The sequence below is a fragment of the Thalassophryne amazonica genome, chromosome 5 (genome assembly GCF_902500255.1).
Source record: "Thalassophryne amazonica chromosome 5, fThaAma1.1, whole genome shotgun sequence".
NCBI lineage: Eukaryota > Metazoa > Chordata > Actinopteri > Batrachoidiformes > Batrachoididae > Thalassophryne > Thalassophryne amazonica.
In genome coordinates, this window is record NC_047107.1 from 82,860,365 (window position 1) to 82,874,677 (window position 14,313).

At 40.2% G+C, this 14,313-nt stretch overlaps 1 protein-coding gene across 3 annotated transcripts in view; it reads left to right on the forward strand.

The window, feature by feature from the left end:
• Window positions 1–14,313, forward strand: part of dhx37 (DEAH (Asp-Glu-Ala-His) box polypeptide 37) — a 43,702-nt gene that overhangs the window by 17,201 nt on the left and 12,188 nt on the right. For all 3 annotated transcript variants that reach the window (XM_034170704.1, XM_034170706.1, XM_034170705.1), the window contains exons 9-17: window positions 1,399–1,512; window positions 7,227–7,440; window positions 9,409–9,507; window positions 9,653–9,720; window positions 9,889–10,024; window positions 10,113–10,189; window positions 10,713–10,945; window positions 13,573–13,684; window positions 13,779–13,885. In XM_034170704.1, the coding sequence (XP_034026595.1) occupies window positions 1,399–1,512; window positions 7,227–7,440; window positions 9,409–9,507; window positions 9,653–9,720; window positions 9,889–10,024; window positions 10,113–10,189; window positions 10,713–10,945; window positions 13,573–13,684; window positions 13,779–13,885 (1,160 nt within the window). The remainder of the gene's footprint in view (window positions 1–1,398; window positions 1,513–7,226; window positions 7,441–9,408; window positions 9,508–9,652; window positions 9,721–9,888; window positions 10,025–10,112; window positions 10,190–10,712; window positions 10,946–13,572; window positions 13,685–13,778; window positions 13,886–14,313) is intronic.

Here is a 14,313-nt window from a genome sequence, read left to right on the forward strand (position 1 = left end):
GTCTTGGCCATGGTTGAGTTTGGAGTCTGACTGTTTGAGGCTGTGGATAGGTGTCTTTTATACAGATAACAAGTTCCAACAGGTGCCATTAATACAGGTAACAGGTGGAGGACAGGACAGGGGGAGGTGATGGTCTAGTGGTTAAGGTGTTGGGCTTGAGTCCAGAAGATCATGGGTTCAAATCCCCGCCTGACTGGAAAATCACTAAGGGCCCTTGGGCAAGGCCTTTAATCCCCTATTGCTCCCGGTGTGTAGTGAGCGCCTTGTATGGCAGCACCCTGACATCGGGGTGAATGTGAGGCATTATTGTAAAGCGCTTTGAGCGTCTGATACAGATGGAGAAGCGCTATATAAATGCAGTCCATTTACCATTACCATTTAGCTTCTTAAAGAAGAAGTTACAGGTCTGTGAGAGCCAGAAATCTTGCTTGTTTGTGGGTGACCATATACTTATTTTCCAAAATAATTTACAATTAAATTTTTAAAAATCCTACTATGTGATTTTATTTTATTTATTTTATTTTTTTTTTGGATTTTTCTTTCTCATTTTGTCTCTTATAATTGAAGTGTACCTATGTTGAAATTTACAGACCTCTCTCATCTTTCTATGTAGGAGAACTTGCACAATCAGGGACTGACTAAATACTTTTTGGCCCCAATGTAAATTCCTTGCAATTGAACCTTGAGAAACATTGTTCTTAAACTGTTGGACTACATTTCACGCAGTTGTTCACAAAGCGGTGATCCTCACCCCATCTTTGCTTGTGAACAGCTGAGCCTTTTGGGGATGCTCCTTTTATACCCAGTCATGCCACTCACCTGTTTCCAATTCGGTGTTCTTTGAGCATTCATCAACTTTCCCAGTCTTTTGTTGCCACTGTCCCAGCTTTTTTGAAACATGTTGCAGGCATCCATTTCAAAATGAGCAAATATTTGCACGAAAAAAAGTTGATCAGTTTGAACATTAAATATCTTGTCTTTGTGGTGTATTCAATTGAATATAGGTTGAAGAGGATTTGCAAATCATTGTATTCTGTTTTTATTTACATTTCACACAATGTCCCAGCTTCATTGGAATTGAGGTTGTAGATGCAAGTGGTGAGGTAATTGAAGTTTGGAAAATAAATAATTTTTCAAATCAATAATTGAGATTGTACATTATGCATTTAAAGTGTACATGTCTTTATCTGTCCTGTGTACATGTCTGTCTGTCTGTCTTGCAGTAAATGGACTGCATTGATATAGTGCTTTTCCATCTGCATCAGACGCTTGAAGCGCTTTACAAGTCAGGGTGCTGCTGTACAAGGTGCTCACTAGTCCATTTAATTCTCCCTCTCTCTCTCTCTCTCTCTCTCTCTCTCTCTCTCTCTCTCTCTCTCTCACACACACGCCTCGTAGGATTTTCTGCTCACGACATATAATGTAATAATCATCGATGAGGCACATGAAAGGAGTGTGTACACAGACATTCTTATTGGGCTGCTGTCCCGTATTGTCCCTCTTAGAAACAAGGTAAGCGACCGTGCTGGGTTTAGTATTTTTAGAAAAAAAAAAATCAGTGTGCATCATTTGCTTTTAAAGGACAAATCCCCTTAGTCCATGTATGTTAAACTTCGGTCATGTCATGTGTTCGTTGTTGGTACTCAAACCTCAGATGACTTTACTCACAGTTGACTGTTGCATTGTATGTGAAAATATTAAAATAACAAGGCACCAGCAATAGAACTCCAGATTAACTAAAAACTCTGTTTTTCAGCAACTTTACATTGTGTAATATCAATTTCAATTCATTTTATTTATATAGTGCCAAATTACAGCATAAGTCACCCCAAGACCCTTCACAGTCTGACTGTAGATTTTGACATTTGGTCTTTGACATAAGGCTCTAAATAATTCTTTATCCACCTATCTTTTGGAATGTATCAAACCTTATGTGCCTTCTAGTGCTCTGTAGTCTTGGGATGCAGGCTTACTTTGCATACTTGTGTACCTAAGGTTAAGAAACAGTCAGCTGATGTAAGAATCTTTGGACTTCATGCTCGGATGTTTCAGAACATTTTGCCATTTCATATTGGGAAGTCCACTTCATTATTTTAAGGTTCATCTTAAGATGTGTTTTTGTTGTTGTTGCTTATAATCAGTTTGTGGTTTTACCACATTTTAGCTATATTTGTTGAAGTGTGTATTTTCTGTTAGATTGTAATTTGTATTAATACATATTATATTAATTTATGGATGTTTAAATGTTATAATTTCTTGCTGTGTTTTGATGTTTTTGTCATTAAGATCATTTTTGAAAATTTCTTGCCTGAACGTTGTATGAGTGTTGGCTGAAAAGTTTTGCTTCAAACAAATTATTTCAGTAACAAGCAAGATATTAAAGTGAAACAGGTACAAGAATAATCCTGTAATTCAGATGCGGTTTTTGGTGCGGGTGAACCGGGCAGTTGCCTAGGGCGCATTTTTTCATGACACATATGGGGATGGCACAATAAGTACTTAAAAAAAATAATTCTGTGTCACAAACCGGTTATCATATCACTGCGTGAGGAATTGGCAAATTGACGCAGCGCCCCTGTGTGCTGACGTGCACAAAACAGAAACAGTGACAGAGGTTCGGCAGTTGTCTCCTGCATGGCCGGAGACAGGCACGCACCTCCCCGGGCCGTGTGCTCTGCTCTATGGCTCCAGTGTCTCCTGTCTGACAGAGCAAAGTCCACTTAGGATGCAGCACAACGAGAACTCTGTGCCATATTTCTCTGCGGATTCATCCAGCGAAAGAGGCAGGCAGCTAGTTTATGACATAAAAGGCATATAAAAGCAGACAGACAGGGTGGAACATAAGGTTTGAATCTCACCGGAGAGGACAGGAGCCCTGTTCATATTTCTAGCTGAAGTGACTTGAATCTGACCTTTTCTTGTGTGTGTGCGTGTGTGTGCGCTTGCGTGCGCGCCTGCAGGAGTGTGCGTTATGCAAATCTTACAATAATTTTCCAGCAGCTGGAAACTCTGTTTTTGTTGTCATGTACACTGACAAAATAATAATAATTAATAATAGTGAAATTTAAAATGAGGCTTATCTTTATAATTCACTGGTTTATTTGATGGAGAAAAAGAATTACATTTGATTTCATTGGCCTGGGTATGCTGGTAACATTTCAGTTTAGATTTTCTTTTGTTCCACAGATGAAAACCAAAAATTAGGGAGAAATAAGGGCAAACACTACATTATCAAATTCCGTCAAACCTAAAACTTTTGCATTAGTTAAAGTATAGGTGACACCAAAAAATGTACACAAATAATCACTAAAATGATGAAATGTTGATATTTAAAAAAATCTTGAACAATAAAAGTCTATGATAAGTGTGCAGGTGAAGGATAAACTACAGCTGTCTGAAGCCTGCGCTCTATTTCAGTCCTCAACTGCTGCCATATTGTTGCTACATCATCACTGGAACGGCACCTGCTGATTCAAGTCCAAATCAATTGTAAATGCAGTGGAGGTCGAGCTGTTTTCGGACTATTGTTTTTCTAGTGTGGAGCTTTTTTTTTTTTTTTTTTAAGTCCAGTCTGAACGTGTGTCTGAATAAGCTGTGGGATTCACAGCTTTATGGGTTTGAACCTTATTTATATGACAATGAGGGAGAAGAAACTTGGAGGAAAATCTTCAGTCTGACAACAGTGATGATATTAGCAGAGTTCAGAATACAGAATGGTGATTATAAAATAAATAAATAATGCAGGCGTTTTCGGCAGGACATGATACTTTTTGCCAGCTCTTTGGTCTAATCAACTGATTTAAAAAAAAAAAATAGCTTTACTCTTTGTGACATCAGAAAAAAGTGATGGTAAGGATTTTTTTATTTGATTTTTTTTTTTTTTTTTTTTTTTTTTCTTTTCTGGAGGAATAGGTACATTCAAATCTGAAAAAAATGTCACGAGGGACTGAAAATAAGTGATGGTAAGGATTTTTTTTATTTATGATTTTTTTTCTGAGGAAAAGGTACATTTAAATCTGAAAAACGTCACGAGGGACTGAAAATATCAGGCATTTTTAAAATAAATATTGTTTCCTTCTTGAATATCTTAACACGTTATTATTAAATATTAAAACCATTCACACAAGGAGAAAATAATATAGTCTTACCTGTCCGTTTGAGTGAGATCATCTTCATTTTGATGAAAATGTGTGAAAATAATTTAATTTGTTGTCCTGGCAGAAGAAAAGTCCATGATGGTTTGAGTCTCTGCTGTATTGTTCCGCGACCGGCACAGTCCGCTAGAGGTGTAATCTGTTAATTGCGTCTGTAGGTGATGGTTCAAGTCTCTCCTGTGAATGGATCCTCATGTTCCATCGCAAGCCGCTTTACGCTTCAAGTTGTAAGACTTGTAGTTCCTCATCTGCTCCTAACGTCTGCATGTGACGAAATTCCCATGATCCATAAAACAATAAAATAATGTGAAAATAGTCAGTTCTGCCTCCGTGTGGAGAATCCGCACTACACACTGCGTGCACGCTCATCAGTGTAAGTCTTTCCACCTGCCAAATCGAAAAAGATTCTGCCGATGAGAATAACTGTTCTGACACTGAAAACACACTGCATCTCCGACCCGATTCACTCGGTGGACTCGGGGATGACAGTAGCCTGTAAAAATCAGGTTCTGATGCTGACGCTACTTCCTCCTTCTTCTCCAGTGTCAGGACTCGCCAGGAAGTTCCTGATTTTTAGTGGCGCGCAGTTCAAAATCGAAATATTTCTCTCTTCACTAACTGCGCACCAGGAAAGGATCAATTTCAAACTGTTGTTTAATTTTAGTCTTAAATATTCATGAAAACATTCAGTAATGTGTCATCTACACTTTAATGCTAAGTATTTACATGTTTAGCCTAATATTTACAAATTCAAGCTAAATGTTGAGACAAATATGTACCTTAATGAAAGTTAATTGTTCATCCCTGAAAGACAGATTAATATATCGTCTCATGACAGACATTTTATATGTAAGGGCATATTTATTCAAATTTGCAATTCATGGATTTTTTGAGTTTTTTTGTAGCCTGTGGTCTTTTGATGTCAATTTCAATTGCAATTTCAGAGTACTTCTAAAATATTAAAAAATAATAATAAAATCATAAAAAATGGCTGTTTGTGCAAAGTTTTGTGGGTTTTTTTGTGGGGGGTGGGGGGGGCGCTCAGAGGGCATATTCCCGGCGAGTAATTCAGTGTAGAACTGCCACTGTTTTAATGTATCGACTATCTACAGTATCTCGACTATCGACTATCTAACTAGAGGTGATATGGGGAACCATTAATAGTGTGTAAACATGAAGTCATCAGAGTGATGTGCACAGCAGAGACACACTGATGAACAATTAACACACTTACGTGTTTGCACTTATATGGGTGGACATAAAAGCATGCATAAAGTGGTGCGAAAATGGCATTAACCATGGCTATGTTAGCGTTGTTAGAAGACGTTGCAAATGGTGCAATCCAACGTGAGCGTGTATTCAGGGAACGCAAGGATTTACTTGCAAATGACGATAACGGGCTCAGAAGCTGATTTAGATTACCAAGGCCAGTGTTACTGGGGTTGCACGCAGACCTGCAGCCAGCGAGAGCTAGCCGATCAGTCAGGAGTTTGCCTGTCAACCTTGAGCAGAGCCATGCCAGCTGTGTCGAACGCAATCATCCATATGTCACCCAGGTACATCACATTCCAACATTAAAGCGCAATTTGCAGCGAGAGTCGGTTTCTCTAATGTAATCGGAGTTATTGACTGCACACATACTGCTATAAAGGCACCATCACATGATGAATTTGTTTTTGTTCATAGGAAATAATTTCATTCCATCAATGGTCAAATTATATGTGATGTGCAAATGCTTTGGGTTTGGGTGGGAACAGGTGGGCTGGCATGGTGTGTGATGGATGGCTGTGTGGGTAAATAGTTTATTGATGTAATTGTTCTGAACCAAAACCAGCACTGGCACATTTGGGCATGTGTGCATTCAAATATGTTTTTTGTTATTATTATTGATGTGTTTTTTTTTTTTTGGAAACGTCCATGATTTCCAAAAACAATTTGAAACGTGGACTCATCAGACCACAGCACACTTTTCCACTTTGCGTCTGTCCATTTCAAATGAGCTCAGGCCCAGAGAAGGTGGTGGCGTTTCTGGATGTTGTTGATGTATGGCTTTTGCTTTGCATGATAGAGTTTTAACTTGCACTTGTAGATATAGCGATGAACTGTTTTAACTGACAATGGTTTTCTGAAGTGTTCCTGAAACCACGCGGTAAGATCCTTTACACAGTGATGTCAGTTTTTAATGCAGTGCCACCTGAGGGATCAAAGGTCACGGGCATTCATTGTTGGTTTTCGGCCTTGCCACTTATGCCAGATTCTCTCAGGCTTCTGATTATATTATGGTCTGTAGATGATGGAATCCCTAAATTCCTTGCAATTGAACGTTGAGAAACATTGTTCTTAAACTGTTGGACTATTTTTTCATGCAGTTGTTCACAAAGTGGTGATCCTCGCCCCATCTTTGCTTGTGAACAGCTGAGCCTTTTGGGGATACTCCTTTTATACCCAGTCATGACACTCACCTGTTTCCAATTAGGTGTTCTTTGAGCATTTATCAACTTTCCCACTCTTTTGTTGCCCCATCTCACCTTTTTTGAAACGTGTTGCAGGCTTCCATTTCAAAATTAGCAAATATTTGCACAAAAACAATAAAGTTTATCAGTTTGAACATTAAATATCTTGTTTTTGTGGTGTATTCAATTGAATATAGGTTGAAGAGGATTTGCAAATCATATTCTGTTTTTATTTACATTTTACACAATGTCCCAACTTAATTCAAATTTGGGTTGTATTTTGCATGTTATTGAAATAATTGTATAGGAGGCAGAACTTTTCAGCCAACTCTGTAAATAAAAATTAGCGGTATAAAAGTACAGTAGGTTGTTAGTGTTATTTCCTTGATATTTGAGCTTCAGTTTTCTTGGTCATACCCATGAATAAAATTATAAAACTAATTTTTCCAAAACAAAGCAGTTATCAAAGGTGAGTAGAGTTGTATTTTAATGATCTTGATTGATAACATTGCTTTAATATGACAGTGGTTGCAAAATGCGAACATCCTTCAGTTTAGTTTTAATGACTTTATTGCTTTTGTTAACCTTGATGCATACACTCTACCTTCTGTCCCTTCAGAAAGGTATGTCCATGAAGTTGTTAATTATGTCAGCGACTCTACGGGTGGAAGATTTCACAGAAAACAAGTTGTTTAGATCTCCTCCGCCAGTCATCAGAGTGGATGCTCGGCAGTTCGCAGTCACAATCCATTTCAACAAACGCACACCACTTGAGGATTATACTGGAGAAGCTTTTCACAAGACCTGCAAGATCCACCGCATGCTGCCTCCAGGTACAGACAGACACATTTCTCATCAACTTGCAAATGTTGTTTTTCTTTACGCATTTAAGATTCAGTTTCTTATGGCATTAAACTTGATCTTTACAAAGATATAAAGCAGTGATATTAGTAGTAGTTAGTATGTAGCACAGGTATCTCAGTGGGATAAGGAGTTGGGCTACCAAAATGTAGACCTAGGTTCACTTCCAGATTACACTACCTGCTTTTATCCTTGGATAAAACACTTCATCTGTGTTTTCTCAGTCCAACCAGCTGTAAATGGTTACCAGCCTTGACTGGGGAATGAACCTGCAATAGACTAGTGTTTGGTCCAGTGGGAGTCTTAGACTCTCAGTCACATCATGCTGCAGATTCTGGGGATAAGCACCAGCAACAATGGGACCTCGGGGCCTTTATAGGACTTTTTTATTTACAAAGCTTGGACTAGTCACTCGGGAGGAGCTCGGAGTCGAGCCGCTGCTCCTCCACGTCGAAAGGAGTCATTTGAGGTGGCTCGGGCATCTTTTCCGGATGCCCCCTGGATGCCTCTCTGGAGAGGTGTTCTGGGCACGTCCCATTGGGAGGAGGCCCCTTGGGAAGACCCAGGACACGCTGGAGGGACTATATCTCTCGGCTGGCTTGGGAATGCCTTGGGGTTCACCCGGAGGAGCTGGGGGAGGTGTGTGTGGATCGGGAGGTCTGGGCGGCTTTGCTTGAGCTGCTGCCCCTGCGACCCGACTCCGGATAAAGCGGAAGAAAATGGATCGATGGATGGATGGTCTACCGACCACTTCGAGTGACCCCTAGTGGTCTGTGAATATACTGGTAAAATATCACATTTTAAATTTACGTATTCTAACTTAAAAGTGTTTCTCAAAATCTAATAGATGGTAATACAAGTTGTAAAATACTGTTGGATTGGTAAGCAGGCCTATTGTTGATGTAAATTTGGGGAGTTAGGTGGTCTGCAACATTTCTTTTTATTATTGTTATTATTATTATTGGTTAAGTGGTCCTTGGTCTGAGAAAGTTTGAGTATTTTGTTTAACTTTGTTAAACAAAATAATACTGAGTCTGAAGTATTTTGTCGTGACTGGGTTCTGGTTGACTATAAGTTGTTAGCATTGTGCAGGCTAAGTGTTAGCTGTAAAAGTGTTTTTTTTTTTTGTTTTTTTATATGCACACATTGTGTGCATAAAAAAATTGATTTTCTTTGTAGGAATCTCTGACCCTTGTGTTGTCCTGCACATTTTGCTTCTTTGACTGCTCTGTTCACACCTGCTTTAAGTCTGGTGTCTGCTGGCTTGTGATTGGCCGCACACACACCTACTTGCATGGATAATTAGTCGTTAGTGAAGCAGGTGAAGATAGAGAACATGTATGACAGGATCTATTCACATGCAAAGTTGTAGAACCCTGACCTATTGTATGTAGCTCCCTTTATAAAAATTTAGTGTTTCGGGTGTGGATTGAACAAGGCCCGAAGGGGGATTATGTCATTGCAAATTCTGTCTGTCTGTCCCAAAAAGGGCATAAATGTTCTGAAATCACGTCCTCTCGTATTTTTAGGAGGAATGTTGGGAAACCTAGTACAATTCCTTGTTATAGGTTGGTATTACACATGTTGTAATATTGTACCAGATTGGCACATTTTGGCTGAGTTATGGCCCTTGATGAACAAACCTAGACATTGCCAGTTTCATGAGTTTGTGTCTGCATTCTGAAATCAACTATCAGATACCCTAAAATGTCATCAGAATTTAACAACCACTTATACCAAAGCAGCATTTGTCAGCGGGGGATATTGTGCTGTCAGAGCACGCTTGCATTAAATCGACATATTTAAAGCATTCAGGACATTTCTCATTGGAAAAAGACAAAACAGTTATAGCTAGAGTTAAACCTGTATAACCCCTTTGACTACATTCATTCTATCTTGACAGCAGAGTGCTTATCCCACCCATATGTTTTTTTTCTTAGGTGGTATCCTGGTGTTTTTGACTGGTCAGGCAGAGGTTCATAGCCTGTGTCGAAAACTGAGAAAAGCATTTCCATTCAGGAAGGGTTACGCAACTACATGTGAGTGAAACATAGACACCACGCACACCTGCTTACTGATTTAATTATACTATGAAATACTTTTGAGCAGTCGGCATTTCAGGGACACAGCAGCAGATTTGGCATGGATGTGTTTTTTATATATTTATCAAGTTTTTGTGTCCAGGCGAAGGTGGTGAGGCAGACGCCTTAGAGGCATTAAGAAAGTTTAAGAAGGCCAAAAAGAAGACTGTTGTAAGTTTACTGCACATGAAATTTCAAGAGCATTTGTCCGTGACCTCAGTCAGCATGCTTATTTGTGCCTTTGGCCCTGTGATCTAGGACACGGCTTCTCCACTGTAGGCTGATATTATTGTGCCCCATGTATTTTAATGGATTTATGTTTATTTTCTTTGTATCCAGTCCCTGCCTCAGATCGACCTGGATAACTACTCTGCCCTCCCAGTAGATGAAGGAGATGAAGACAGAGAAGCAGGAACAGGAGATGAGGAGGATGAAGGCTCAGACTTGGAGCTGGGAGATGATCCTGTTGACACAGGCGAGTTACACCATTCATTCTTCTGATGCAGTTGGATGAATGTCAGATGTCTTATTAATTCTCTGTTTTTTTTTTTTTGTCTATATAGAGACAAAGGCAGACCCGTCCATTCCTCTCTATGTCCTCCCCCTGTACTCATTGTTGGCACCAGAACAGCAGGCCAAGGTAAGACTAATATCACAAAACAAAGTTTTGGATGCCTGAGAAATACTTTTGGGTTGCCGTAGCTACATTTACATGAACTGATTCTATCTGAGTGGAATGCAGTCAGAATTGAATCATTGTGATTAGTGAATCCACATGTATCCTTTAAATGATTACATTAGAAAAAATCAGATTATATGCAGCAGGTTCTTCATACCTGTGGACATGAAGAGAATAATTGCTGCAGCAATCTGACATTTGAGCCCAGTGATTGGCCTTTGATAAATCCAATAAAGGATTAAGCCTTGAGATCTGATCATCTCTTGATGAGTGAATGAATGCATCTTTTTTTGGTTTGTTTTGGTTAATTAGGAACAAGTGATCACCTGAATATAAAATAAAATATATTCCACATTGTGATGGGTGAGTTTTAAGACATATTTTATCTGTTGCCAGATGTTCGTGTCCAGTAGCTTAGGTTCTTGCATTATGCTAGCTGAAAAGATGTTTTAGCCTAGCGTTTATTATTATGCTGTGTATGTAGGTATTCAGGCCGACCCCACCAGGAACCCGTCTATGTGTGGTTGCAACCAATGTGGCAGAGACGTCTCTGACAATCCCTGGTGTCAAGTATGTGGTCGACTGTGGACGGGTTAAGAAGCGTTTCTACGATCGTGTAACCGGGGTGTCGTCCTTCAAAGTTACATGGACGTCACAAGCCTCAGCCAATCAGAGGGCAGGAAGAGCGGGAAGGACAGAAGCAGGACACTGCTACAGGTAAGAACTTACAGACTGTGTGACAACTTGAGAAACTAGACCAGGGGTGGGCAGCGAGGGCTGAGACACTGCAGGTTTTCTTTACAACAGATCACCTCATGAGGTGGGTTGCTGATGAGCTTCTCCCCTGAACATAAACACCTGATCGTTAATGAAATCACCTGCTGAGGTAATTGGTAGTAAGGAAAACCTGCAGTGTCTCAGCCCTTCATGGCACATGATTGTCCACCCCTGAACTAGACAGTGGCATTTGGCAACGACTACTGTTGTCAAGACAAGAACATCGGAGTGTGAGTGTGAATGGGTGAATGTGACGCATAATTGTAAAGTGCTTTGAGCGTCTGATGCAGATGGGAAAGCGTTATATAAATGCAGTCCATTTACCACGAAAAGTCAGGAACTCATTCTCAGGTTATGGAATAAAACATTACATTAATACTGTTTGGAGGTCTTTATCCCTCTGAGGGCCGGGTATTGTCATGGGCATGTTTGTTGTTGTTGTTTGTGCACTCATGATTCTGGAATTTTTTAAGAATTCTACAATTTAGGTTTCTTGGAGGATTAAAAAAATTGCCCTTTTTAAAACTTAAATTGACTTAAAGCTGTTTTTTGGCAGATGCACATCTGCCTCAATTGAAATTTAGGGAAATCTCTCTATGAAACCCACAGTTCATATCAAATTACGGTTTTTAAGTCACAGATCATAAAACGGCCAGTTCAGATTAGATTATGGTGTTTAAGATTTCCATTTTTAAAAAGAACTTGATGAGCAATGAAATAAAGGAAGTTTTGTCTTTAGTCCTGAATAAAAACATGTCTATGTTTTACATATTTTAAAATACATTATTTTTATTTTAATTGTTATATTGCAACATGAACATTGTCAGTGAATTAAACAATAGCCTTTGTCAAAATCATGAAAAGCAAAATAAATAAACAACTAAGATTATGTAAATTCATAACTTCAAATTCTTTTTCAAAACGATGTAGATGTTTCCATTGTCTGGTAAGATGGTAACAGTAATAATTTTATTTATAATCCTTTCTGGATAAACCCGTGTGATCCAGGTGGTCCTGCCAAGAACACGCTTGGAAAAAGTCAAGAATACTTGTTACTTTCCAGAACTGTGGGTTTTTAGCCAGCTCAGCTGTACCTGCACTTTGAGAGTGGTGCTCTTTTTCAGTGATCTTCTCAAGATTGTATAGGGAAGAGACAATAGACGCTTCGTCCTCAACTTCTAAAGTTTTTGAGAGATTCTTTCCGTGTTTGGATCCAGATGTGTGCTGAGCCTGCAGTAAGCTGTCCCAAGCGGAGCAGGAGACTGTTTTTAACAGGCTGCATTCACATCTTCATGGTGTGAACGCGCAGCTGCATTATGCTTCCTCTACTTTTTGTCATATCTTGCTCTTAAGCCCCGTTTACACATAGACGGTAAGAGCTCCCGGAAGCGTCCCGGAAGAGTTTTTGGCCATCTTAAGGATCAAACGCCGTTGTCAACGCCGGCACTAGGGGGCATGGCTTAGTTCCGGCTTTACCGGGAATCATCGAAAAAATTATTCAACATGTCGAATAATTCCGGGAGCGCTCCCGGAGAATTCGCGTGACGACGGAGACAACACGAACAACAGCGTTTGATACTTTTTAATCGCTGTTTCATCCTGCCCCTTCCTGTAGTGCCGCAGTTTACACCACCGTAATTCGTGGCCGGCATTGTATCCCTAACCAACGGCGTGTAAAACGGCGATAGAGCCCACATCGGCGTCCTCAAAGGCGTTTTAACCGGCGACAGAGGCAAACAAAACGGCAGCGCTAGCGGACAGTACGACGTTCTAAACGCCACCTCCCAGTTAGCGGCCGATAGGCGGCGGTCAATATAAAATGCTAGCGTGCTGCATGCAGGCCTCTCACTCACAGCCAGCTCCAGATATTTTTGCAGAGAAGCTCCAGTATGCCTCCTAAAAGAAAATTGGCAGCGGCAAGGACTTACCAAGAGGTCTGGTTCAGAAGCAGAGGAGAGCCCTGTAGTGGAGACAAGCAACACGTTCAGGAGGGGAAAAGGAAAGGAGAATAAAAGGCTGAGAGATGAGCTCCCTCCCCCTGCAGTGACAGCTGCTTCAGCCTATTATACTCTCGGGGCGGTGCCTATATGCAAAAGGTCCGGGATTAACGCAGGATTTGCCTGAATAAATCCAGCGGTACACAGGGCATTATCGGCGGCAGCAGAACACCGCCGTTCTCACGCGCGTCTTAACCTGCGATTGTAAAGGAACTGGGTATTAACCCCCGTTGCCTGACGTGTGCCGGATGCTACGGCGTCAAAACGCCGCTTTATTCGGCGGATTTAGCGGCGTTTTATCCGCGTATTTGCGGCTAGTATGGCGCTCAAAATGCCAGCGAAATGCTCCGCCCCTTTCCACCGCGAAAACAGCCGGAAGTACCGCGAACTTCGGTCTACGTACTACCCGCCGACAAAACCGTCTGTGTAACCTGGGCTTTAGACATGGGCAATCACATAACCTCTACCCTCCTATGTTGCTTGGTGGAGGTTTAAAAAAATAAGTTCTCTTCAGGAAGGGTAGGTTTTTTCTGTGAGAGTGATCTCATCTCCTGTGTGATGTTTCTGCAGGTTGTACTCATCTGCAGTATTTTCAGACTTCAGTCAGTTTTCTGATCTAGAGATCACTCGCAGACCTGTGGAAGACCTGGTTTTACAGATGAAGGATCTCAACATAGATAAGGTGAGTAATCAACCAGGTTCACCAACAGGGAGCAGATTTCATGCTGCATGACTGGGGAAAAAGGAAACAGATTTTTTGTGCTTTATGTCTCCAGGTGGTTAATTTCCCGTTTCCCACATCGCCCTCTGCAGAGGCTCTTGCTGCAGCAGAGCAGTTACTGATCTCACTGGGAGCTCTGAAAGAGCCACCTCGCACAGGAACGTACGTCACGGTCTTCTTTCCTTTGCTCATATTGATCTTTGACTTTCTTGGATAACATTTATTTATATAGACTTTCAGCTCGAACATACAGGGTGCTTTACAAATTAAAATGCAATTAAAAAAGACCAATAAAACGCCAACACAGTGAATAAACAGTCAATAAAAATGGAAACAAGAAAACAGAAAATTAATTTTAAAATGGCAAAGACTTTATAAAAAGTTATCATACATCACAGATTGTGGTGAGCTGAGAACAGAAACGTCTTAAGTCTAGTTTAAAAAGTAAGTTACTATTGTTTATTAGAACAATTCATTCTTGCTGTTGTTTATATTATGATTGTATTATGAGAGTTACTGTCTCCTGAAAGTCTGCACTATAAAATAATATGTTGTGGTTGGCAGCAAAAAATATTAAATTTGTTAAATCT